This window comes from Rana temporaria, chromosome 10 (genome assembly GCF_905171775.1).
Source record: "Rana temporaria chromosome 10, aRanTem1.1, whole genome shotgun sequence".
Lineage (NCBI taxonomy): Eukaryota > Metazoa > Chordata > Amphibia > Anura > Ranidae > Rana > Rana temporaria.
Window position 1 is genome coordinate 18,244,681 of NC_053498.1, and position 26,714 is coordinate 18,271,394.

Sequence of the window (26,714 nt, forward strand, 5' to 3'; positions counted from 1 at the left end):
GCGGAGCCGAGCCTGGCCGAGTGTACCCGAGTGTACTGCGCTCGGTATATGTCGGCAGCCGGTTCAAACACAGCGCGGGAAATGGGTATCGGCGTAAATCGCGCACCCACGATTTTCCCCTGATTTTAAGGGGAAAAAAGTGCGCGGTATACGCAGATAAATACGGTAAATACCTATTAAATTCCTTCATCTATATCACCTCCGGCGTTCTAGTTTCTGTTCTCTTATTTACTTCCTGGTTTGCATCGCTCGTTCATGTAAGAACTACATTCCCCAGTATGAATTGCGGCACGCCCAGTAATTCACACCTCCATGAAGTCTCTAACACGTAGAGAGCGTCCTGCCGCACAGATGTAGTTCCCAGGAGGGGGTGAGCACGTCACTGACCACCGCAGTAAAGCCTCCCTTCACGGTGGTCAGTAAAATCAGACAAGCAGGAAGTGAACAGAACAGAGAAGAAATAGAGCAACTTCTGAGCAAAAACGAACAATGAGGAAGTGAAAAGAGTAATGTCTGCAGGTAAAGGAAGCTTATTATGAAAAAAATTGTTTTCCTTGACAACCCCTTTAAGGTGTGCATGACTAAGAAGCATGATGTAAAAAATAAAATGTCCGTGGGAACTGTAGTGAGCTCACTTTAAAGGGTGCATGAATAAGAAGCAGGGTGTAAACAGAAGATTGGGGTTTGTGAAATGGGTATATGTTGAATTATCGCTTCCAGCTGAGGCTATCATGAGAAGTTGTTGAAGTGTTTACCCATAGTAAACCTATAATTGCATTGTTTGCATACAGCTAAGCAAAATGCACTGTGCGTGCCCTTGATGGGCAATTTATTAGTGCATTAATTCCGGTCATGTACCTTCCCATCAACCTAAGGGATATACGGATCATTCCTTCCATCCCACGTACTGATACTGTCACTACAAGAAGATGAGAGAACTCTAAGACCATCACTGCAGCCGCCGGAGACATCAGTAGATTATTAGCAGGCATTGGATCACTATGGCAGATGAAAGCTAATGAGGATCGCCTCCAGGATTGTATGACAACCATTATTTTTCATTAAAGGGTGACTCCAGACAGTTAAATAGCCAACTGAAATATGCATATAGTAGTTCTTTTTTTTTTAAACTGGCAATGGATTTATAAAGAAATTCACTTATTCCTGTGATCCCACCTTACGCTGTTCTTTAAGATACTTAGCATGAAGATGGTGGCATTATATTTCAGATTTGTACGTATGCAGTTTTCTAGCTACTAATTATTATCACTTACCTTGAAATTTTCCTCTTGTAAGCCTACCTACCCTTCCCTGCCCATAAGCTCTACTAAGCAGACACCGATTTCAGCTTTCAGTTATCATATATCTATTCTAGAAAGATTGATATTAAACTGGAAATCTGTTGATAATCCAGGACAAGTTCCCTTTTTAGAGAACCCTCCATCTCCCATCCCCCCACACTAATACTTCCCTTTGCTCGTTCACCTGTCGGAGCCCTGGGTCTAATTGCTGTCTAAGCTCCATGTCAGTCTGTGTCTAGGGTTGCCACCTGTCCAGGATTCACCTGGCCAGTCCAGGGTTTGGAATCATGTGCCAGGTTTCAGTACACCACAAGACAGGAATGTGGCTCGGAACAGGGCTTGACAGGAGGGTGAGGGGCAGGGCTCAAGTCCTGCGGGAACGCGTGGGAACGGAGTTCCTGCACTTTTTTCACAGCAGGAACGCAGTTCCCTTTGCAGGACGAGAGCAGCTGAGAGCAGCCGAGCCGCCCAAGCCAATCCTTCACTAAGCAGCGATGCCCAGCTCGAGTCACTGTCAGGGGCAGGCGAACCTTAGTAATTCTTTATGTTACTGGCCGCTTCCTGTATATGGATTCATCGGGTAGTGTGCGGGTATTCCGTCACTTCCTCGATGCCGCAATGTCTCCTGGGAGCTTTTGTCATTGTTCCCAGGAGACATTGCAGAGGTCTGCCGCGAGTTATCGTGGGATTTAGAAAGAACATGTTTAGTAATTATACATACAAGCGTATTATTTTTATTTTTTTTGGTAGGGGAGTGGATCTTGGGTGGGAGTTCCCACACTTTTTCCCCCAGGACTTGACCCCTGGTGAGGGGTCACTATGTGCCCAGCATTACTATTCTCTTTTGAAGTGCCCAAAGGTGTACAAGGTCTGTTACAATCCTATAGTTTATACTAAAAATTTTTTTTACTGTGCTTCGCTAAAGTGTTCAGGTTTGGCTTGAAGAAAAAGTGGCAACCCTATCTGTGTCAGAGTTTACAAAGTGTTAATATCCCTCTATCCTTCCCCTAAGTCAGGGGTAGGCAACCTCAGCACTCCAGCTGTGGTGAAACTACAAATCCCATCATGCTTCTGTATCTAGGAGTCATGCCTGTGCATGTCAGGGTCTTGCAATGTCTCCTGGGACTTGTAGTTTCACCAAAGCTGGAGGGCCGAGATTGCCTACCCCTGCCCTAAGTGATAGTGATCAGGCCTGAGCACTGCATCCTGGAAGGAAAGGGAGCGGGTCACATGCTCCCTCATACCTGGAAGTACTGGGTATTTTTGAGGGCTTTTACAAACATGGGTAGAGTATGTGGTTAAGGCAAGTACCAGTGGGTTGGATAGTGCCCTTAGAAGAGGACCTGCCAATTTGTCTTCAGTGGACACAGTAACATATTCTCTTTTAATAAACTGAAAAAAATAAAAAAGAATCATGACTTTTAGTGAAATACACATACCAGCTAAAGTTTTTATTTCAAAATACTGTATTTGTTGTTATTCTTTAATTGGATTCTTACTCTCTGTCTTTCCTAACAGAAGGCAGATCTGGCGGTTGCTGCGTTCACCATCACAGCCGAGCGGGAAAAAGTCATCGACTTCTCCAAGCCCTTCATGACTCTGGGGATCAGCATCTTGTACCGAGTACAGATGGTAAGAATCTGTTTGCATCCTGTCATACAGACCTTTCCTTCACCTCCCTTCATATAACTAATTCATATGTGTTCTTCAACAAATGAGAAACATATTCTTTGTAAAACAAAGATCCAAAGAGTGCATAGGAAAAAATCACTATCCCCAGAACACTCTTTTTGTCTTTTCCTTTTTTTTGACTATGCAAATACATTTCTCCCAAAGGAACAAAGGTTTCTGGGTAAATGCTACCATTATATTGTATTATACCATTATACATATACAGGAGGTCCCCGAGTTACAAACGACTCCTACTTACAAACGGAGGGAGACAAAGGGAAGTGAGAGGAAATCTACCCCTAGGAAGGTAAATTCTCTCCTGTAAGCGTTTTCACAACAACCCTAAATTTTCTAAATCCAATTGTCATTGGGACAGAAAGTGAGATAAAATCTTCTGAACAGGGGCACAGACAGCAAAACAAATGTTTTTGGACAAATGTCCAAAAAACTTAAAAAAATTATTGGGGCTGGAGCTACACTTAAAAAATTTACCTGTTTCAACCTAAAAACACATTCAATGTAAGAACAAACCTACAGTCCCTGTTTTGTTTGTAACCCAGGACTGCCTGTAGTATACATTATACATATGCTATACCTTTATACATTATACATTGATATTTTATATCATAATACATATAGGCCCGGATTCACGTAGGAGATACGACGGTGTATCTCCAGATACGTCGTCGTATCTCTGAGTCTGAGGCGTCGTATCTTGGCGCCTGATTCAAAGAATCATATACGCCAGAATTTGTATAAGATACGACCAGCATAAGTCTCCTACGCCATCGTATCTTAACTGCATATTTACGCTGGCCGCTAGGGGCATGTACGCTGATTTACGCCTAGAAATATGTAAATCAGCTAGATACGCCTATTCACGAACGTACGCCTGCCCGTCACAGTAGAGATACGCCGTTTACGTAAGGCTTTTTCTGGTGTAAAGTTGCCCCTGCTCTATGAGGCGTAGATGAGGCGTAACAATGTTAGGTATGGACGTCGGAACAGCGTCAAATTTTTCACGTTTCATGTCGCTTGCGTAAGTCGTTGGCGAATAGGGCTGGGCGTCATTTACGTTCACGTCGAAAGCATTGGCTTTTTGCAGGTTAATTTGGAGCATGCGCACTGGGATACTTTCACAGACGGCGCATGCGTCGTTCGTAAAAAGCGTCATTTACGTGGGGTCACAATAAATTTACATAACACTCGCCCACATCTTCCACATTTGAATTAGGCGGGCTTACGCCGGCCTATTTACACTGCGCCACCGCAACTTTGCTTTGTGAATACTGCACTTGCCTGTCAAAGTTGCGGAGGCGTAACGTAAATAGGATACGTTACGCCCGCACAAAGATGCGCTCTCCTACGTGAATCTGGCCCATACTGTACAATATATAATACATCGATATTTTATATCATAATACGTATACTATACAATATATTATACATTATACATCAATATTTTATATCCAAATACATATACTATACAATATATTATACATTATACAATATATTACACATTACATATTATATATTATCCATTATTACCGGTATATTCAGTAGTAAACATATTTACGTTACATTATACACATACTGTATATTATACCATTTTACATATATTACACATTGCACATGATATATTATACATTAATATTACCGGTATTATTATAATAGAACCCCATATTGATTGAGTAGGCGTCATACATTTCCTTCATACATTTAACCATTCAGAAAGGATTATCTCAGATTTTTAGACCCTGAAAGGGGAACAAGCTGGAAAAGCTTGGTTCAGCTTGCGCTGGCTAAAACTAAGCCTGTAGGGTCAGGATTGGTCAATAAGATGAATTGCTCACTGGTTTCTCATGTGTCTTTGTGTCTGGGGTGAGATCCCTATACCTGTGTTCCCAACTCCTCCTGATCTTCAGTCATGATGGAGTACTGGTAGCTTGTTCTAGCACTGGATCAGTAAGGATGGGAATTGTTTTAGTGTAATTCCAACAAGAGATTGGAGAAGGCTCCTTAAAGGAGATAAACCTGTGATAACAGTGATGTGTGTGGACCTGGTGTTTTGGACCTGGTTCTTGGTTGCTGTCTCTCTGCAATAGGCAGATCGCTCATCAGAAGGTAAAATCATGGCTATGTGGTCAGGTGGGCCTGGTGAAAAGCAGTCATCACACTTGGAGGTTGGTTTGAATTAATTAAACGGAAACGTCTGATACACCCAACGCATTTTAGGGGAATTGGACTTCATCTCCTTCAGGGCTTAAGCCAGGGCTGGACTGGGACAAAAATTTGGCCCTGGACTTCATCCAGACTGGCCCACTTTGACAGGTCTCTCCCATGGCGGCCGGACAACTCCCGCCCCCCCCCCCCCGGCCACCCAAGCCCCCTCTCCCCGGCCACCCAAGCCCCCTCTCCCCCTTCACTAGCCACTAGCTGTTCTACTATATTAGAGTAGAACGGCTGGTACTGGTACTCTTATAGGCAGTACCAGTGGGGAAGCTAGACATTATTTCACCCGGGGCAAAGAATCAGTTTGGTGCCCCCCCTTATGGGACAAGATTAGGCAGAAGTGAGAAACTCCCAGGCCATAGGTGTTGAGTCAGCTGTCTGTCCTCTCCCCCATGCTCCTCTGTCGTCCCCCCTGTGCTCCTCTGGTCCCCCCCATGCTCCTCTGTCGTCCCCCCTGCTCCTCTGGTCCTCCCCCTGTTTCTTTGTTCCCCTCTTGTGAGCGCTGCGGGAAGGGAGAGACAGAGGAGCAGAGGGGGGTCCGCTGTCACTGAAGCTGGCCCACCAGGAAACTCCCTGTAGTCCCAATGGCCAGTCCATCCCTGGCTTAAGCAATCATATATAATGGTATCTGGAAGAAAAGATCTTTGTATCCTTCATTGGGGCTGATTGTCAGTGTGACCTGTTTGTAGCGAGGGGAGCTAACTTGACCTGGCCTTCATATAAGACTGTAGTACTTGAACTTTGATCTAAAATGTTAATGTTGCATCCATTAAAAGAACCTTTCTGAAGAAGTTTAGCATGGAACCTGCTATAGTGCTAGAATTGTCTATTTGTTGAGAGTTTGAAATATTTCTATATGTCTGTTTAGAACATATTCAGGTAGATACAGACGCTTAAATATCAGTCATTATATTGGGATACATAGTTATTTGTGTGGTTTTACATATACTTTTATGAGTATACTCTACTACACTAGTAGTATCATTTATATTATTGAGATAGCTTATATAGGCTTTTAGATTTACCAAATAAAAAATGTCAACATTCTTTTTGTAACATATTCTTCTTGAGTCTGTGAGATAAAATAAGCCTCTATGTTTCTTTCTCCCCTCTTCATATTGTATTGGTTGTGGTTGCCCCCCAGGCCAATTATTACCATATAAATATATTAAAGGTTTTAGGTGGTTATATTGACACATTATTATATTTTTTCTCCCCCGTTGGCAGTCAAGCAATAATAATTTGTTTCTAGGATTTTATTGCCGTTTGTTTCCCCATTGGGGAGATTACCTTTATCACAAGTGGACCAGAAGTGGGAGGAAATGTTCCCAGTTGGGACACAAATAGCAAAAGCAACTTGACAGAAGAGCTACTCTTTCCTTACTCTATCCAAAATAAAACAGTAGTGGTTGGAATTGCAATCTAAGGAACCAGTGGGTGATTTATCTCATCAAAATTCACCATTTAAAATGTTAGTTTTAGATTGATTTCATCCACCTCATTCTTTAGTTTAGTGTGGTGGGGCTATGTATTTTTTTTTTGCAGCAGCATATTGGGCCTTGACAACGTAGACAGGTGACTTTGCTGAAAAAATGACATTTACCCAGAAGCCGTTCCATTTATGGACAGGATTATTTGCATACATTTCTCAGCGAACATTGCATGAAACATCTACTTACCCAGTAATTACCTTCAGGCTAGCTCATCAGATTGCTTTTTTAATGGCATGTGTAACATTTTCTGTGGGGTAATGTGTATAGATATATTGTATAGCTTTTTCTCAGTTTATTGTAATTGAATGCTAAATATTTTTATGGTTAAGGGACCTCTGACCCTAAAATAAAGGTAGCTTTTACGGTAACAGCAAGGACATTCAGAAACTTGTATATGGGGGACAAGCTCATCTTTTACCGGCTTTTGAAATTACTTGTTCAATTGTATGCCCGTGACAGGTTTACTTGGAACAAGTAACAATAGCTGTGTGTAAACAGGCTCCATAACCAAACCATTAAGGGGACCCCTTGTCTCTCTAACTGTAAAAAAAAAACAGATGTTTTGGAACTACATTTCCCATGATGCTCCACTATACTGCAGAGTGCATGAGCATCATGGGAAATGTAGTTCCAAAACATCTGGGGTGCCAAGGTTCGCCATCATTGCTCTAGTGATACAGAATTCTAAATGTTCTCATAGCAATTGTATAGAGGTTCCCAAACTTTTAAGAGCATTCACTTCATCCAAATGTATTTCTTAAACTACTACAACCTGCATAAATCAGTGTTTAGTAAAACAGCTCTGGGCCCCATAGCAGTCACACGTCTTACTATGACAGTAGTTGCTCCTTTGATGGAGGGAACAACTGAGGCCCCGTACACACGAGAGGATTATCCGCTGGGAATGGTCCTTCGGACCGTTCCCGCGGATAAATCCTCTGGCGGATTTTGATCTGATGGTTGTACTAACCATCAGATCGAAATCCGCGCGGAATCCATCCGCGGTGACGTGTCGCGCCGTCGCCGCGATGATGACGCGGCGACGTGCGCGACGCTGGAAGGTAAAGACTTCCCACGCATGCGTTGAATAATTACGACGCATGCGAGGGAGGTGATCGGACAGATTGATCCGGTGAGTCTGTACAGACCACCGGATCAATCCGCTGGACAGGATTCCAGCGGATAGATTTCTTAGCATGCTAAGAAATTTTTATCCGCTGGAAATCCATCGGCCCGAAAAAAATCCGCGGATAAATATCCGCTGGGCCGTACACACCACAGGATCTATCCGCTGGAACTGATCCGCGGATAAATACCAGCGGATAGATCCTCTCGTGTGTATGGGGCCTGAGAGAAACCATGCAGGAGTTAAGGGAGATGTACAGGGTTTAAAAAATAAATAAAAATTAAACAGCCATATGTCCCATGTCAGCTATAAGCCCAAGAACTGAGCGATCACATGACCACTGATTGTTCAGTTCTCAGTCTGTTTGAGCAAGTCACAGTGACCGGTCTCCACTCCGCTCACTGGAGCATCAGGCTGGAGAGGAGGCTGGTGCAGCTGGCTTTGGCTCTTAAACCAATATTGTCAAGATCCTTCCAGAGCCTGGAGCGACTCTGCCATGGCAGCTGACAACGGGCAATAGCCCACTAAAAACTGATTCTGGGTCACAGGAGAGCAAAAGTAAGCATACTCCTGTGACCCACAAGAGAAGTATGGCCAAAAAAGCTTTGTCTTTTAATTGCTCACCCCTTTCTGGGATATATTGACCTTTTTCTTTACTCACTCCTTCCTCTTGTGGGTGAAGAGAACAAGTGCAGTGTAAGCTTCTGATCAGACTTTACACTAGGCTAAAGACCCTTCTCTCCTTCTCTCACTCTTCTGTAACAGCATTCAAGCCCCCACTATTAACCACTCAGGCACCCAGATCTGCATCATCCCCCTATACCAGTGATGGCCAACCTTGGCACGCCAGATGTTTTGGAACTACATTTCCCATGATGCTCTTGCACTCTGCAGTGTAGTTGAGCATCATGGGAAATGTAGTTCCAAAACATCTGGCGTGTCAAGGTTCGCCATCACTGCCCTATACCATACCGGGCAGTTTGATGGTCAAATAGAACAGTGGGGGAGTGAAGGTATGGTGAATGTTAGCAGCTGCTAAATGGGCAACTAAGTGAACCTGATGCTTTGTCTTTCATGGCCAAAGCACATGTTCTATTTAAGCAGACCTTGCTTACAATATATTCCTAGTTACTCAGATGTGTAAGCTGATTTAACAGTAATATTGCCTGCATTATTAATTTATGGTATAAAAAGCCAATCCTGATCCCCTGATCGCCTTGCTTTTATTTTTATGTTATTGTAAAAGATACTATATTGATAAGACTGACTTTATTCTAAAAGCTTCCTGGCTATGTGATGAAAAAAGATTACAAGGCCCCTGAAAGGACCTGTAGACACAATGCCTGGCCACAAACACCAGCAAATGGTTGTAAATTGGTATGTGGTCTAGGCAGATTTAGAGTTGAAGTGCCTTCTTAATATATCAGTCCACAAGATAGGTGTATTCCAAACATACATTGTATACAAAACCAACGGGTTTTAGGGGCTATACTCCACCCCTTCATCAGGGCTGAAATACAACATAAAAAGTAATAGCACTAATAAATAATAATAATACATATCAAAGTTATGATATCCAGTATAATAAAAAATAAATATTGGTGTGTGGTGTGACCATCTTTATAAAATGCGAGAGAGAATGATGTGGTCCAGGGCACCATGGGTAATTGGCCTCCATCCCAAATTTGGACAGAAAAAGGGAAAGTGTTTGGTCAGGGGGACTTTAAATTAGGCCTATCACTATGTAGAGTAAGCATGTGGGATATAAAACACAGTATTGCTTATATGGGTTCCAACAAGCAATGGGGGAGTTTGTTAGAGACTTTGAATGAGAGATGCATACCAAAAAGCAGTCTTAGCAAAGAGCATTTTTTTTATTATGCTCTTTATAAAATGCTTTGACCAATCTTAAAAATAAGAGTTTTTGTGCAGGAACCCTAACAAAACTTTTTAGATGAGCATTGGGTACCCTGATCCCCACCTGGCAGCTGTTTGCAGCCCCTTCACCTTAGAGCAGTGTTTCTCAACTCCAGTCCTCGAGGCGCCCCAACAGGTCATGTTTTCAGGATTTCCATTATTTTGCACAGGTGATTTGATCAGTTTCACTGCCTTAGACCTCGTACACACAACCGAGTTTCTCGGCAAAAACCAGCAAGAAACTTGCTGGGAGATATTTTTTTGCAGAGGAAACCGGTCGTGTGTACATTTTCGTCGAGGAAACTATCGAGAAACTCGACAAGCCAAAAAGAGAGTATGTTCTCTATTTCCTTGACGGGAATGGAGAAACTTGCCTTGTCAAGTTCCTCGACAGCCTAACAAGGAACTCGACGAGCAAAACGATGTGTTTCGCCCGTCGAGTTCCTCGGTCGTGTGTACGAGGCTTCAGTAATTACCACAGCCGTTTCATCTTAAGGAAATCCTGAAAACATGACCTGTTAGGACGCCTTGAGGACTGGAGTTGAGAAACACTGCCTTAGAGCAGTGGTCATCAACCCTGTCCTGCAGGGCCCACTAACAGGCCAGGTTTTATGTATTACCTTGGGGAGATGCAGTCTAGAATACTGCAATCACTGAGGAGCAAATGATATCACCTGTAATGTATTTCAGTTATCTTGCAAACCTGGCCGGTTAGTGGGCCCTGCAGGACAGGGTTGATGACCACTGCCTTAGAGCACTGTATTCTGGGAGGTAGAACACACTCAAGTGTGTCGGGATCTTATGGGGTAAATGACCGCGCTATATCAAGATGCCACTCAACTCAAGTCAACTCAAGATAGGAGCTGTGCTAGGTACTCTACCTAAAGCCAAGGTTGAGGGCCTCCTGCTGACTGTGCCTGGCTGTGGTTACAGTTGTTCTTTAATAATAAAGATGATCTGTTTTGATCAGTCCTTGTGTTTGTGAATGTCTTGGAGCTCTTTCAAGTAAACCTGTACTGCATTTTCAATTTCGGAACAGAAATATCCTGCCTAGGAAAGACACCACAATATGCATGATGGCACCTTTATTAAAGCCTTTGCTGTTTCTGCCCACTGAATTAGGCTGATTGGTAAGGAAAGGTGAGGCCCCAGTAAAAATAATAAATAAACTAAATCAGAGAGGGGCACATAAGAGAGAGTCCTGGTGAATAAAGGTCACAGCAGGCATCTTGTGTAGTCTATCTATAGGCAGGAATTAATGAATAAACTATGTACATGTTTACTGTGATATAAGTCACTACAGGTCTATTGGTCTCTTAAAACATTGTATGCATGTGCTTGTCCTTCACTTTCTATACAGTGCCTATCTGTCGCTTGTGTGGCCATCATTCCATGTTCTGTGTTTATTGCTTAGAGTGCACACAACCACATATACAGTACAATAGGTTTATCTTACATTGTCTCCCATACATATTTAGGTTCTCCATTCTGCACATTGTTACCAAAGGGCAGCCATCTGTACATCATCCTTTTAAAAAAAAACTTCAATAGCTCTGTAGATAATGAATCATGGCACAAGAAGAGTATAATAGTGTCATCTTCACTTACTTCTATTCATAGTTCTATTTCCATCCTCAAATATTTCAGCATGCTGTGTGCCTCTTGGCAATCTCCCTAACTGTAAGGGAATTCACTATAGACTTTGAAGGCTATAAGACTGCAGAGCAGGGGTCAGAAGGCAACCCACCTTCACCCCTATATCCCATTCATTCAAGCAGTGTAGCACTGTGAGGCTAAACTGCCTCTCTATGGCAAATGCAAAATAATAGGAGCGAGCAGGAGCATCTTCAGATTTGTAAATCATGTTATTTTCTATTTTTGTTTGTTCAATTTAAATTGGCTAACTACATTCTAGGTGAAATATAAATTAGTACAGAATAAATACAAAAGGTGTTTAAAGTTTTAGGGCTAAATTACAGTTGTGGTCAGAGGGCAGTAAAAGTATATGGTTGAGTCACGTTTTACCACCACCAAACTGCCCCCCCCCGTAAGCTGCCCTTTGAGGGTATACACATGCCACAGCTGCAATGCTTTGTGTCATAGCAAACATGTTCATCCATTATGTTCATTAGACAGTATTGCCACCAAATGTGACCTGATCAATTAAATGAGGTCACATCACAACCATGAGCCAAATGCCAGGTTTGCAGTTGTGGAGCAGTATTGCCATTGATGAAGCCCATTCCACTGTCAAACAAAGCCAAGGAATTCAGATTGTGGCAGTATCGCCTCCTGAATGATTGTCAGCTGTATCCCCTCTGTAAAGAGTGCTCCACCTGCAGTCAGGAAGGCTCATGTTCCTTGCTGATTGGAAAGTTATAGCTCTGACTCCGCATGGGGTGTCCCAGACCTCTGCAGAGAGACAACTGCTTCCACTTAGGCCGCGTACACGCGATCAGTGCATCCGATGAGAACGGTCTGAAGGACCGTTGTCATCGGTTAACCGATGAAGCTGACTGATGGTCTGATGTGCCTACACACCATCGGTTAATGAACCGATCGTGTCAGAACACGGTGACGTAAAACACAACGACGTGCTGAAAAAAAGTCCAATGCTTCCAAGCATGCGTCGACTTGATTCTGAGCATGCACGGGTTTTTAACCGATGCTTTTGCATACTAACGATCGGTTTTGACCAATCGGTTAGGCGTCCATCGGTTCAATTTTAAAGCAAGTTCTCATTTTTTTGACCGAAGGATAACTGACCGATGGGGCCCACACACGATCGGTTTGGACCGATGAAAACGGACCTTCAGTCCGTTTTCATTGGTTTTGACCGATCGTGTGTACGCAGCCTTAGAGTTTTACGTGAACCTGACCTTGCCAACATGTTTCTAAGCTAGCAATAATGCTTAAGGTGACATCATTGCAGGCAGGCTGCAGTGCCTACAAACACCCATGTTTATCTGAAAAAATGAAGAATACTACTTGCTTATCAGGACATTGATTTCAAAGAAGATGCAGACTATTGTCCCAAACACCTTAAAACTGAGTGCGTGTAGGCCCTGGGAAGGAGTTGAGATGCTCTCATGTCTCCCTACACCTTCAGTAACAGGTCCTCTTTAGTAAGCTTATTCTCACAATAATAATAATTAAACTAAGAGCAGGATCCTACATATGGATATATCACTGGATACCTGCTTAAGCACCCCAGGAGCCCTGAAACCTGAGGGGGCTATTATGCAATTCCTAACTTTGGAATTGAAATCATACCCGGACCCTATCCCTCCTGTACCCTTATTGCGGATACTGGTTTATGATGCTCTTTTTTTTTTTTTTTTTAGAAGTTGTCAATGCATTACCTCCACAAATGTGTGTCATCAGTCCACTATCTGTTTGTTAGATTATGGTCTGATTCTATATTATGAGTTTAGGCCATTGGTGTAAACCACAAACTCAGCTAGTGTTCCAGGATAGGACTGTCATGAAGGTCTGCAGTACACTAATAATCCACCAAAAATGTCTATTTCTATGGTGGACTTGTCTTCTTCTCCTATCTATCCATCTGACTGCTGATCTTGTGAATAGTCTTGATGCCCAAAAAGGTCAACTATTTATTACTATTCTGATTGGCCAGCAATTCATATCATACAAGCAAATCAGTTTAGGAAGCTGTACTGCATTGCTATAAAAAAAACAGATGGTGTGCTGCAGTGTTAGGTTTGGTGATAGAATGGCACAAGACTAAAGCCTCGTACACACGTACAGGTTTCCCGGCTGACTTTTTACTGCCGGGAAACCAGAGGGGAAAACCGAGAACCTGCTTGGTAACTTTTTCCCCCTACACACGACCGGGTTTCCCGACAGGAAACTGCCATGAGAGCTTTGGTTGGGAATCCCGGCCGTGTGTATGCTCCATCGCAGTGTTTCCCAAAGGAAAACTGCCGGGTTAAAAACTGGTGGGGAAAAGGAGAGCTGGTTCTCTTTTTTTCCCGGCAGTTTTCGGGAAAACTGCGATGGAGCATACACACGTCCGGTTTTCCCGGCCAAACGCTCTCATGGCAGTTTTCCCGACGGGAAAACCGGTCATGTGTACGAGGCTTCAGAGGTAAGACCCCTCAGGATTTCATGTAGATGGACATTGTTTATAAATGTTACATTTTGCATTCAGTGCTACTCAAATAGCTTTACATGCAAAATGTTACAGTGGTTGCTCTTGACCTACATTTCCTGAATACAAAATGGATCCTGGTGTACTGACTGCATCTGAAGAAGTCAAACTCAGCATTGAAGAAGATCTAACATTGTTACTTTTCTTTAACAGGTCTCTTGTTGTACTTTAGTACTTTGTCCCATGTTGCCAGGTGCTTTCTAAACCAAGTTATGAGGTCTGACATGTCCCCTCCTGCCATGGACAATCCCACAACAGCTATGAAGGAGATGGCTGATTAATATTAGCTATAGTTGTCTCGGGTTCAAGCCCTTTCCCAAGACAAGCTAAGGCAGGATACATGATTTTCATTCCTCTTGCCATTGCTTGTCTCAGGATAGTGCTCAGAGCTGATACAAGCTGCAGCTATGAGTTACCCATCTCCTTCATAGCTGTTGTCAGATCGGTTGTGGCAGGAGGAGGGGAGGGGGGGGCGGTGCAGATCAAACCTCATAACATAGACTCATAGGGCAAGGTACTACAGGTCCTTAGGGGACAGAACTGTAAAAGAAAACAAATATACAGATTTTCTTTAAGCTGCACATTTTCTCATGGTCAGGGGAGTCAAATTCGAAGGAGCAGAAAGAAAGATTTTTCTGCAATGATACAAGTCTCAAAACTCTATAATACATTTGCTAATGTAGTTATCTTTTAGGGAAAAACTCACATATTGTATTGAAACCTATTTAATACGTTTACGGGCTTTCAAAAGAAATTATTGGACCCAGTGATGGCAAGAAAGAATGTTCTGATGAACAATTCACCATTATAGGTACAATACAGTAGTTAATATAGGTACTATACAATACGTACTATAGGTTATAATAGCCTGCAGCATATCTGTAGGTTGTTTAGCATTGGAACTGCTTTACTAACTGATGATGAGACATGTGGCTTTTTTGTCTAGCCCATTGACACCTACTTTTTTATAATTTTTACAAAACACATGTTGGTCCATATTCCAATATTTTTTATGCCAATCTGTAGAAATATATCTCCAGTTACCTCCTCCCAGTAGTTTTTAAACTAGCGTAGCTCTAAAAACACCAATAAATGAGTAGATATTCTAGATTGACTTGGTGAGTTGAAGTGAACCAGGTCAGGACCCTTTATGCTTCATTTGCCGTGTTCTGGCACCATAAAACAAGCATGTACTCACCTTGTCCTCGTTTACTGTTAACCCATTTCCAGTATATTTCTGTGTAATGCAGCAAATTTATCAAGCCTCCTCGTTTCTATACAGACTAGACTGACACTTCTGAATATGATGTCCTTTCTTGACACATCCATCAGGGTGTGCTGTCATTTGTCTGTCACACCATGTCCTCTGTCCTACATATGTCCTCTGCCGCTTAGCAATTGTCGTTCCCATTTATAATCTCGCTACTGCTGTCCCAGGTGTTGTGCGAAAGTAGGATACTTCAGCTATTGCACATCTATATAAGTAATTTGTGTTATGAAATATACTAATATCATACACAACATCAGGGACAGCATCAGAGTACATCTATCTATCTATCTATCTATCTATCTATCTATCTATCTATCTATCTATCTATCTATCTATCTATCTATCTAATGCACCCTCTCTGATGGTATATACTATATGTATATCCTGCACCCACTGTTCCTTTCTCCTCTACTGCTATTACCTTTTCTTCTTCCCATTTAGGCTCTTTGCACAAGGGCATAATAAATTACTGTTGTATTTACATAGGATCTTGCTGGAAGAGGCTAGCAGAAAGATCCTGCGTAAAAAAACGCAAGTATGGTCCGTGTGAACGTCCGTATGTGTTAGCTTCTGTAAAATAATTTTTACATTAATTTTCTTAACTAAGGATTAAATTTACACACGAACACATAAATGCATGTACCCATGTAGGTGCATTGATAAGCATAGAGATGCCTACATGCATAAATTACTAACCACGGACGCAAATATTTGTATTTTTGGTTTACAGATATGAACCCAGTGCAGTTTTACTGAACATTACTTACTGTATTGGCTCATAGAAAACAATATAACGCGTTCAGAACCGCTATACTGATAAGAGCGTTGTGTTTTTTTTGTGGCTGTGTGCAAAGACCCCCGGCTTCAGATCTATAGTATACATACCATGTACTCTCCTCAATCCTGTGTAAACTTCTTTTGCAGGATGTGTACATTTTTCAGACATGTTGGATATGTCCAGGTGCATCTCCAAAAATAAGAATATCATCAAAAAGTGAATTTATTTCAGTAGTTCAATTCAAAAAGTGAAACCCATATATTATATAGATTCATTACACACAGAGTGATTTCTTTCTTTTAATTTTGATGATTATGGCTTACAGCTAGTGAAAACCCAAAATTCAGTATCACAGAAAATTTGAATCGTGAAAAAATCAATATTGTAGACTCATGGGGGGTTATTTACTAAAGGAAAATCCATGTTGCACTACAGTTCAGTCGCTGTAGATCCAAAGGGAACATGCAAGGAAAATAAAAAACAACATTTTAGCTTGCACATGATTGGATAATAAAATCAGCAGAGCTTCCCCTCCTTTAAGATCTACCTCTCAGATTTACAGCAACTGCACTTCAAAGTGTACTTTCAGTGCAATTTCAAGTGCACTTTGCACTTGTTTATTTACTGAAATAAATAAACTTTTTTTGAGATGCACCTGTCTACTTTTCGTTTGTATATACACAATCCATTTCCTAGACTCTCCTTCCCTGAAAGTGTATACCCAGCACAATGCGATATACATACTTGGATATGTTCATGTGTGCTCATTTCTATTCATGTATACTAGTCATACAGGAGTAGTCAATAAGGTAGTGAAAAGAGCCAGTCATATTTCAGTGCACTGCAGTCAGATCAGATATAAAAAGATTTCTGGTTGGTTGCTTTAGGTCTCTGAACTTTGACCCATCACCATTGCTCTTTAAACCGCTTTACTGAGTACATTTGTACAATTTTTAATGAAGTTCGAACAGTCATACAAAAGTTCTTAGTATGTTTGAGTAGCTTTCATTTACCCTTAAAATTGTATTTTTGGAATAAATGAACTTTCCCGAATGAAAAACACTCATGCTGCGTACACAAGATCGAACATTCCGACAACAAAACAGTGGATACATTTCCGACGGATGTTGGCTCAAACTTGTCTTGCATACACACGGTCGCGCAAATGTTGTCGGAAATTGCGAATGTCAAGAACGCGGTCACGTACAGCACGTACGACGGCACAATAAAACGGAAGTTCCATAGAAGGGCTCCTTCTGCTAATCTCGTGTTAGTAGACGTTTGGTGAGAGACGATTCGTGTTTTTCAGCCTCGTGCTTTTCAGTCCGTTACAGCGTGAGGAATGTGCTATCTCTATTACGAACGCTAGTTTTACCAGACCGAGCGCTTCCATCTCGTACTTGATTCAGAGCATGCGTAGAATTTTGTTCGTGGGAATTGTCTACACACGCCCGGAATTTACGAGAACGGATTTTGTTGTCGGAAAATTTGAGAACCAGCTCTCAAATTTTTGTTGTTGGAAATTTCAACAGTCCCATGGGGCCTACACACAGTCGGAATTTCCAACCAAAAGCTCCCATCAAACATTTGTTGTTGGAAATTCCGAGCGTGTGTACACGGCATTACACTGTTCGAAAATGTGTTCACAAAAAAATTTCTACTCTACTTTTTTGAATTTTCTCATCACTGCAGTCAAAAATTTATGACGATTTGACCCATTAGTTAACCAAAAAAACATTCTTAAAATGAAATATTTTGAACACATATTTTCAATGTGAAAGGAATCCATTGCAAATAATTTTAACATGGTCTTGGTTTCCAAAGACCATGTTAAAGTAAAATTGGATATCTAGCAAAATTATATTTAATTTATTGCTGTCTGTGTCCTGTACAGGAAGATTTCCCAACACTTCGTGATCATTGTGATTGGGACGTGAAGGGATGAAAATCCAGGCAACAGGGCCACAGTCAACAGTAAAAATTAATTAAGGGCTGTAAACCTCTTGTACTCTACGAAAAAGGTGTTTTTGCTGCTGTCTGTGTACCCACTGGAGAAATGCCTTCCCATTTTCTGTCCTTTTGACCTTGAAGTAACAAGAATTCTCCCCAGCACAGGAGCTATAACATGTGGCAGGGGTTGTAAAACGAAGACTTTCCTGGAGTGCCACTTTTAACTTTTAACTCCTAGTTGTGCCATTCTAGAAGCATTATTATCACTGCAGTATACTAATTAACAGCAGACTCAGGGCTGAATTTCTGCACAGTTAACATAGGTTGCAGCCTATGGTAACAGGGATGAGTGGGGTGGCACACAACCACTCATGTGTGATGTCAGTAACACATGTATATTAAAAGACTTCTAGCCTGCCTGCAAGTGCCACCAGGACAACTCTAAGGCCCCGTACAAACGGCCGAGAAACTTGATGAGCAAAACGATGTGTTCCTTGTGAAGCCGCCAAGGATCTCGGCGAGCCAAGTTTCCCCGTTGACTAACAAGGAAATAGAGAACATGTTCTCTATTTGGCCCGACGAGATCCTCGTCGGTTTCCTCGGCCGAAAGTGTACACACAGCTGGGTTTCTCGGCAGAATACGGCTCCGATCGAGTTTCTGGCTGAATTCTGCCGAGAAACTCGGTCGTGTGTACGGGGCCTTATTGTTTCTGTCTCTGCATAGTTTGGCATTTTGTTGGTGAGGAAGTGAACTGTGTACTTCACCTACCCCATGGCCGTCCACCTGGAACACATTTGCTAGTAGGTTAAAATGACAGTGTAGTCATCTTTTCTGTTTGTACTGATACATGGGGAAGCTGTGGTCTGCCTGCACTGTTGGGCCCAGTTGCATGGCCTACCGTGGCTATAGTTACCCCCCCTGGCCTCATGGTTATTGTGTACCCAGTTTACACTGCCTTTTAATGTTCATAGGTATACATTTAAAACTGTAATCTTCATTCTATAAATACATAACTACACACACACACACACACACGACATGGGATTTCTAATGCATACACATTTGCTGTATATACACATAACAAAAATTACCTTTCCCATAGAGCTTTAGTCTTCATAGTGTGATCTCTCATATACATGTAAACCCTTTTTGCTGTGCTCTCTCCTTGTATTTGTGCACCCTAACCCTTGCAGTGTGCCTCTTGTATACATATGTTCCCTCCTGTATATATTCCCATGTCTCCCACAGGGCCGGAAGCCTGGGTACTTCTCCTTCTTGGATCCTTTCTCTCCTGCTGTCTGGCTCTTCATGTTGTTGGCTTATCTGGCCGTCAGCTGTGTGCTGTTCTTGGCAGCCAGGTAATAACCCCTGTTTATCCAACCTCCCTGTGCACTGAACTATAGATACATCTGCTGTAATAAGCCTTGTGTACCTCTAATGTGCTAAACCCTTATCACCTTTAGTATGCTGAGCCCTTTGCACCTAAATGTTCTGTGCAACCTGACATTCCAGAACTTCTGCATGATCCCTGTGCACCGTAATACATTTTTAGTTGTTAAAACCTTAGTAAGCTTGGATATTTTATATATAACAATGCACTGAAATAACGTGAATTGATTTGCTCTATATGCCATTCAGATTTCTGAAATATCAAGCAATTTACCTCCTGAGGCATTGTATTCAGTACACATAATTAGCATTATTCAACTATTTGTAGAATTTGATTTTATCTTCTTTTAAACAAACAAGCCTAACTTGACCATGTGCAGCACCCATTCTTGTACCTTAATGTCCAAACTATTATGCTGCGTACACACGATCGGTCAATCCGATGAGAACAGTCTGATGGACCGTTTTCATCAGACCAAACCGATCGTGTGTAGGCCCCATCGGTTATTTATCCATCGGTTAAAAAAATTCAATCTTGTTAAAAAAATTTAACTGATGGATATCTAACCAATAGGAAAAAAACGATCGTTTGTAGGCACGTCCATCGGTTAAAAATCCACGCATGCTCAGAATCAAGTCGACGCATGCTTGGAAGCATTGAACTTCGTTTTTTTCAGCACGTCGTTGTGTTTTACGTCACCACGTTCTGACACAATGTTTTTTTTAACCGATGGTGTGTAGGCACGACTGACCATCAGTCAGCTTCATCGGTTAACCAATGGAAAAATCCATCAGACCGTTTTCATCGGATGGACCGATCGTGTGTACAGGGCATTAGGCCTCGTACACACGACTGAGAAACTCGTCGTAAAAGAAACATCGTTTTCCTCGACGAGTTCCTTGTCAGGCTTGTCGAGAATCTTGACAAGCTTTCTTTGCGTACACACTGTCAAGACAAAATCTCATCGTTCTCAAACGCGGTGACGTACAACACGTACGACGGCACTATAAAGGGGAAGTTTGATTCCACTGGCGCCACCCTTGGGGCTGCTTTTGCTAATCTCATGTTACTGCGTGTTAAGTAAAAGTTTGGTGAGAGACTTCGCGCTTTTCAGTCTGTTACAGCATGACGAATGTGCTATCTCCATTACGAACGCTACTTTTACCGAAGGTACGCTACCGTCTCATACTTTATTCTGAGCATGCGCGGGTTTCTAAGCATACACACTAACCTGTTTCTCGTCGTAAACCAGCCTGACGAGAAACACGACGAGGAAATTGAGACTCCCGACGAGAAAAAAGAGAACTTGTTCCACAACAGTTTTCTCGACGAAAAACATACACACAACCGTTTTCCTCGGCAAAAAAGCTCTGCCACCAAGTTTCTTGATGGATTTTGTCGTGTGTACGAGGCGCAATAGATAGGTGTGATGGTCAGGTATGCAAAACTTTTGACCATAGAATGAAATTAGCCTTGTTGCATATATTCTTTGGTATTGCTGTTTTTCTAGTGTATTGGACAACGCTGTGTAAGTATAGTTGGTCTCATTGGAAATTCAAATAAAAAGAAGCTATTTAACTGCAATAAGTTTAGGATCAGTTAATTTAACCCTGAAATATATAGAAAACAAATAATCCAAGTGGAAGACACCAGAGGTTTGGGCTTTCACTTACTGGCTTGCTGTCTAAAATGAATGACAGAGGCGGCTCTAGGCTTTGTGAGGCCTTAGGCAAAACTTGACATGGGGCCTCACTCACACCCATGATGGAAAAGAATAATTTAAGGACAAGAGCCTCTTCCCCACAACCCTGGCCGGTGGTTGTGGGGGTCTGCGGGCAGGGGAGCTTATTGGAATCTGGAAGCCCCCTTTAACAAGGCCGCCCCCAGATCCTGCTCTTTAATAACTAAGGGGCGGGGGCCACCCGGTGATGTCACCTGGCGAACCCGCCCCCTTGTGACGTCATTGACTGAGGGCATGCTGGGTCACTGACGTCACAAGAGGTGTTGCCACCGATCTTCACTGGTTGTTAGGGACGCTGGCTGCCCCGCTCCTGAGTCAGGGCTCTTAACGCTGCCTGAGCACATCAGCTTTAAGGTCCCCTGTCCCTCAAAACTGGGGTAATGCATCGGGTAAGTTAGGCAACCGTGAGGCCCCTGTGAGTGCGAGGCCTTAGGCAACCGCCTAATTTGCCTAATTAACCACTTGACCACTAGGCACGTAAACCCCCTTAATAACCAGACCAATTTTCAGCTTTCGGTGCTCTCACAATTTGAATGACAATTACTCAGTCATACAACACTGTACCCAAATGAAATTTTCGTCCTTTTTTTCACACAAATAGAGCTTTTTTTTGGTGGTATTTAATCACCGTTGGGTTTTTTATTTTTTGCGCTATAAAAGAAAAAAGACTGAAAATTCTGTAAAAAAAAATAATTTTTCTTTGTTTCTGTTATAAAATTTGGCAAATTTAGTATTTTTTCTTCATTCTTTTGCATAAATGTGAAAGATGAAGTTACGCTGAGTAAATAGATACCCAACATGTCACCCTTCAAAATTGCACACGCTCGTGGAATGGCGCCAAACTTTGCTACTTAAAAATCCCCATAGACGACGTTGCAGGGTATTGCGGAGTATTGTGGGGTATTGCGGAGTATTGTGGGGTATTGCGGAGTATTGTGGGGTATTGCGGGGTATTGCGGGGTATTGCGGAGTATTGCGGGGTATTGCGGAGTATTGCGGAGTATTGCGGGGTATTGCGGAGTATTGCGGGGTATTGCGGGGTATTGCGGAGTATTGCGGGGTATTGCGGAGTATTGCGGGGTATTGCGGGGCATTGTGGAGTATTGCGGGGCATTGCGGAGTATTGCGGGGCATTGCGGAGTATTGCGGGCATTGCAGAGTATTGCGGGCATTGCAGAGTATTTTGGGGCATTGCAGAGTATTTTGGGGTATTGCAGAGTATTTTGGGGTATTGCACAGTGTGGGGGCATTGCAGAGTGTGGGGGCATTGCAGAGTATTTTGGGGTATTGCACAGTGTGGGGGCATTGCAGAGTGTGGGGGCATTGCAGAGTGTGGGGGCATTGCAGAGTATGGGGGCATTGCAGAGTATGGCTGGTACTGCAGAGTATTGCACAGGGAGGGATCGATGGCTGGATCTGTGACTGCATGTGTCACAGATCCAGCCCGCAGCAGCAGCAGCAGCTGCTGCTGCTTCCGCTCTCTCCCCTCTCCTCTCTCACACTGTACCGTTCGGTACAGAGAGGAGAGGGAGGAACCGGCGTCATCACATGACGCCGGTTTGTTTACTAGTGATCGCTCCGTCATTGGACGGAGCGATCACGTGGTAAACCGCCGCTATTAGCGGCGATTTACCGTGATCCGTGATCAGTCGGGTCCGGAGGACCCGGCGGTCACGGAGACTCCCGTGAGCCCCACAGGAGCGCGATTCTAGGAGGACGTACATTGACGCCCTCCTAGAATTAAGCAACCGCCTTGTAGACGTATTTCGTCTATAGGGCGGTTGCTAACTGGTTAAAGAGCCGCCTCTGATGAATGACATATACCTGAAGATAATTTACCCTTTTATGAGAGACTTATTTCACATGTGGCACTACGTGAAGTCTACTTAGTTATACTCAGCTACTGAAACAGTAAAAACAAATAGACAACTAGAGTCTCCGAGGCACTGTTTTTAACTCTGTACTATTTAATGCGGAATAAAGACGGGACATAAGATTTTACTGTCAATGCCGCCTGATGATTTTCTTCTAATTCATCAGTCCTGAACATCTCGGATTCTTGTTTTTTTGACGACTGAGCTGACCTTTTCTCTGCAAACAGAGAAATTCAGCAAATCAATTGCTTTTGTCTGACTGAAGCCAATAATTGCTCCACTAACACCAAAAAGGACTAGCAATTTGTCATTATATTGAGTGGCTGAAAAAAAAAAAAACTCAAAGAGTGAAATATAAGTGTAAAACAGGAAAGCAGGAAATAATATACATTCTAAAGAAAAACTGTACGTGTTCCTGCAGAACAAAAAAGTAGCCTTGGAGGATTCAATTACATTTCTGAACACACTTCTATCATAACATACAGTGTATATATATATATATATATATATATATATACACACACACACATATATATATATATATATACACACACACACAGTTTATACATATATACATATCTATATATATATATATATATATATATATATATATATATATATATATATCTTTAACTATCTATATCTATATAGATATATATAGATATACAGTAAAACCTTGGATTGCAAGAATAATTCGTCCCAGAAACATGCTTGTAATCCAAAGCACTTGTATATCAAAAAAAATTTCACCATAAGAAATAATGGAAACTCTAATGATTCGTTCCACAACCATTTAATCATCAGTCCTTGGGTTTATAGTCCATATACAAAGATTATAGCAATGTGATAGGTTGTGTTACCATAAAATGTCCATCCACAAATGGAAGCCTTCACAAGGGGATTGCAATACGTTGCTAAATGTTGTACCTTCATTAAATGGAACCATATTGCTACACTTAGGCCCCGTACAGACGACCGAACATGTCTGCTGAAACAGGTCCGCGGACCAGTTTCAGCAGACATGTTTGGTCGTCTGTACAGCCGAGCGGACAGGATTCCAGCATACATTTGCCGCCGGGCCTTTTTCCAGTGGGCAAATATTTCTGGACTTGTTTAGAAACAGCCCGCTGGAATCCTGTCCGTCGGACATGTTCGGTCGTCTGTACAGACCTACCGTACATGTCCGAGCGGCCGCCATCCCTCGCATGCGTCGAATGACTTTGACGCATGCGTGGAAACATTGAACTGGCAGGGCCGCGCACGTCGCCGCGTCATGGTCGCGGCGACGGCACGGCCTCGTCGCCGCGTATCGAGTACGCGCGGATTTCTGTATGATGGTGAGTACAGCCATCATACAGAAATCCCCGGGCAGACATGTACGCTGAAAACGGTCCGGCGGACCGTTTTCATCGTACATGTTTGCCCGTGTGTACAAGGCCTTAGAGGCGCCTCTTTTCTCTTTTATATTCAGTTGTGACATGATGTTACTCTTATATCAAGACATCGCTTGTATATCAAGTCAAAATGTTTTTAAAAATGTTGCTTGTCTTGCAAAACATTCTCAAACCAAGTTACTCTCAAACCAAAGTTTTACTGTATATAGATATCTAGATATCTATAGATATCTAGTTATATCTATATATTCATTTACTGTATATTAATTAAAACAAAAACAGATTCTCCATCCAGGCTAATTAGCACAGATGGATGAAGCCCCTGCTGCAGATATAGGGGCAGATCCACAAAAGGATTACGCCGGCGTATCTATTGATACGCCGGCGTAATTTTTAAATTCCTGCGTCATATCTTTGTTTTGTATCCACAAAACAAGATACGACGGCATCTCGGGTCGATCCAACAGGCGTACGTCTTAGTACGCCGTCGGATCTAAGCTGCAACTTTTCGGCGGCCGCTAGGTGGCGTTTCCGTCGAAATCCGCGTTGAGTATGCAAATTAGCTAGTTACGGCGATCCACGAACCTATGTCCGCCCGGCGCATTTTTTTACAATGTTTGCGTTCGGCTTTTTCCGGCGTATAGTTAAAGCTGCTATTATGAGGCGTACTCAATGTTAAGTTTGGCCGTCCTTCCCGCGTAGAAATTTGAATTTTTTACGTTGTTTGCGTAAGTCGTTCGCAAATAGGAATTTGCGTAGAATGACGTCACTGTCGTAAGCATTGGCTGGTTCCGGTTTAATTTCGAGCATGCGCACTGGGATACCCCCACGGACGTCGCATGCGCCGTTCAAAAAAACGTTGTTTACGTCGGGTCACAACGTATTTACATAAAACACACCCCCATTACATCCATTTGAATTCCGCGCCCTTACGCCGCCAGAGATACACTAGGCCGCCGTAACTTACGGCGCAAATTCTTTGTGGATTCAAAATAAAACCTCTATCCTCACACGCACACGCCGGCAGATGTTGGTGTCCGCACAGGGGCCCCAGCAGGGAGGGCCCTTGCCGCAACGCTGCGTCCTCTTGCAGTCCGGTCGGCCGTGTACCATAACTGCGCGGTACAGGAGATTCAGTTTGCTGTTCCCGGGGCCGGACTGAAAGGAAGTGAACACTCAGTGTGTGCACTTCCTGTCAGTCCGGCCCGGGAACAGGAACCTGATTCTCCTGTACCGCGAAATATTTCTGCACCCAGGCGCCTGTGACCCTAGGATCGGCCCTGCCGGGGACCCAAAAAATTGCGAAGAATCAGCACTGGATACCTGAGCTTGGTAACTGTTTTTTTATTTAAAGTCAGCATCTACAGTATTTGTGCACATTAGCTGGGGTCATGTGCACTGCTCTATGCACACTATACATTCCATAGTCCATCTTCCATCTTTAGAGCGAGCAGGAGATGGTGGCTACATTCCTACATAAAGTGGGAACATGAAGAATGAACGTAGCCACCCTCTAACAGGAAGTCAGATCAGAGCAGTAAAAAAAGAGTTTGAAGACCCAGAGGAGTCTGAGGGTAATAGGAAGGACTTTGAATTAATACATACTTTTTTTTTTTAACCAATGTCAACAAAACAACCTGATTTGTTGGAGAAAATAATAGTTCATATTTGTTACTGGCAGCACAAACCTTTTAATTAAAATTAAATTTTTTATACATCAGCCCTGATAATGGAGAAAAAAAGTCTCTCCGGAAAAGAACAGGTTAGAAACAAATTGCAGCTTTTGCCTACGAAAGCCCTATTTAGATTTACAATATATTTGACCTATTCGGGTACACGTCTGCTAAATTAAAACTTGTTAGGTTGCCGAATGCGAGACATCGGAACCCCGAAGGCATGAAACACGGCTAATTTCCCCACACAGCTCTGTTTGTTTTGGAGTGTAGATGCTAGATGCGCTCTTCAAACACAGGAAGAGTAAACAACAAGCACCGTACAAAATATGCGCTCAATCATTCATATCCAGTTTTCACTCTTTATATCTGGCCCAACAGCTAAACACGCAGCTGCAGAAAACACATATGAAAGTGGAAGCCTATAATAAGGCTTACCTGTAGGTACTGTGAATATCTCCCAAAGTTGCACTGTTAAGACCCGTACACACGATCGTTTTTTCCATCGGAAAAAAGGTAGATGTTTTTTCCGACGGAATTCCGCTCAAGCCTGCCTTGCATACACACAGTCACACAAAAGTTCGGTGAACTTTTGACTGCCAAGAACGTGGTGACGTAAAAGACTACGGCGAGCCGAGAAAATGAAGTTCTATGCTTCTGAGCATGCTTCAAATTGTTTCCGAGCATGCGTAGGAATATTACGCTTTGGGATTTGTACACACGATTGGAAAT

General features: G+C 42.7%; 1 protein-coding gene across 2 annotated transcripts in view; it reads left to right on the forward strand.

Annotated features, from left to right (window-relative positions):
* Nucleotides 1-26,714, forward strand: part of GRIK5 (glutamate ionotropic receptor kainate type subunit 5) — a 447,945-nt gene that overhangs the window by 365,020 nt on the left and 56,211 nt on the right. For both annotated transcript variants that reach the window (XM_040327322.1, XM_040327323.1), the window contains exons 13-14: nt 2,820-2,933; nt 19,159-19,268. In XM_040327322.1, coding sequence (XP_040183256.1) covers nt 2,820-2,933; nt 19,159-19,268 — 224 coding nt within the window. The remainder of the gene's footprint in view (nt 1-2,819; nt 2,934-19,158; nt 19,269-26,714) is intronic.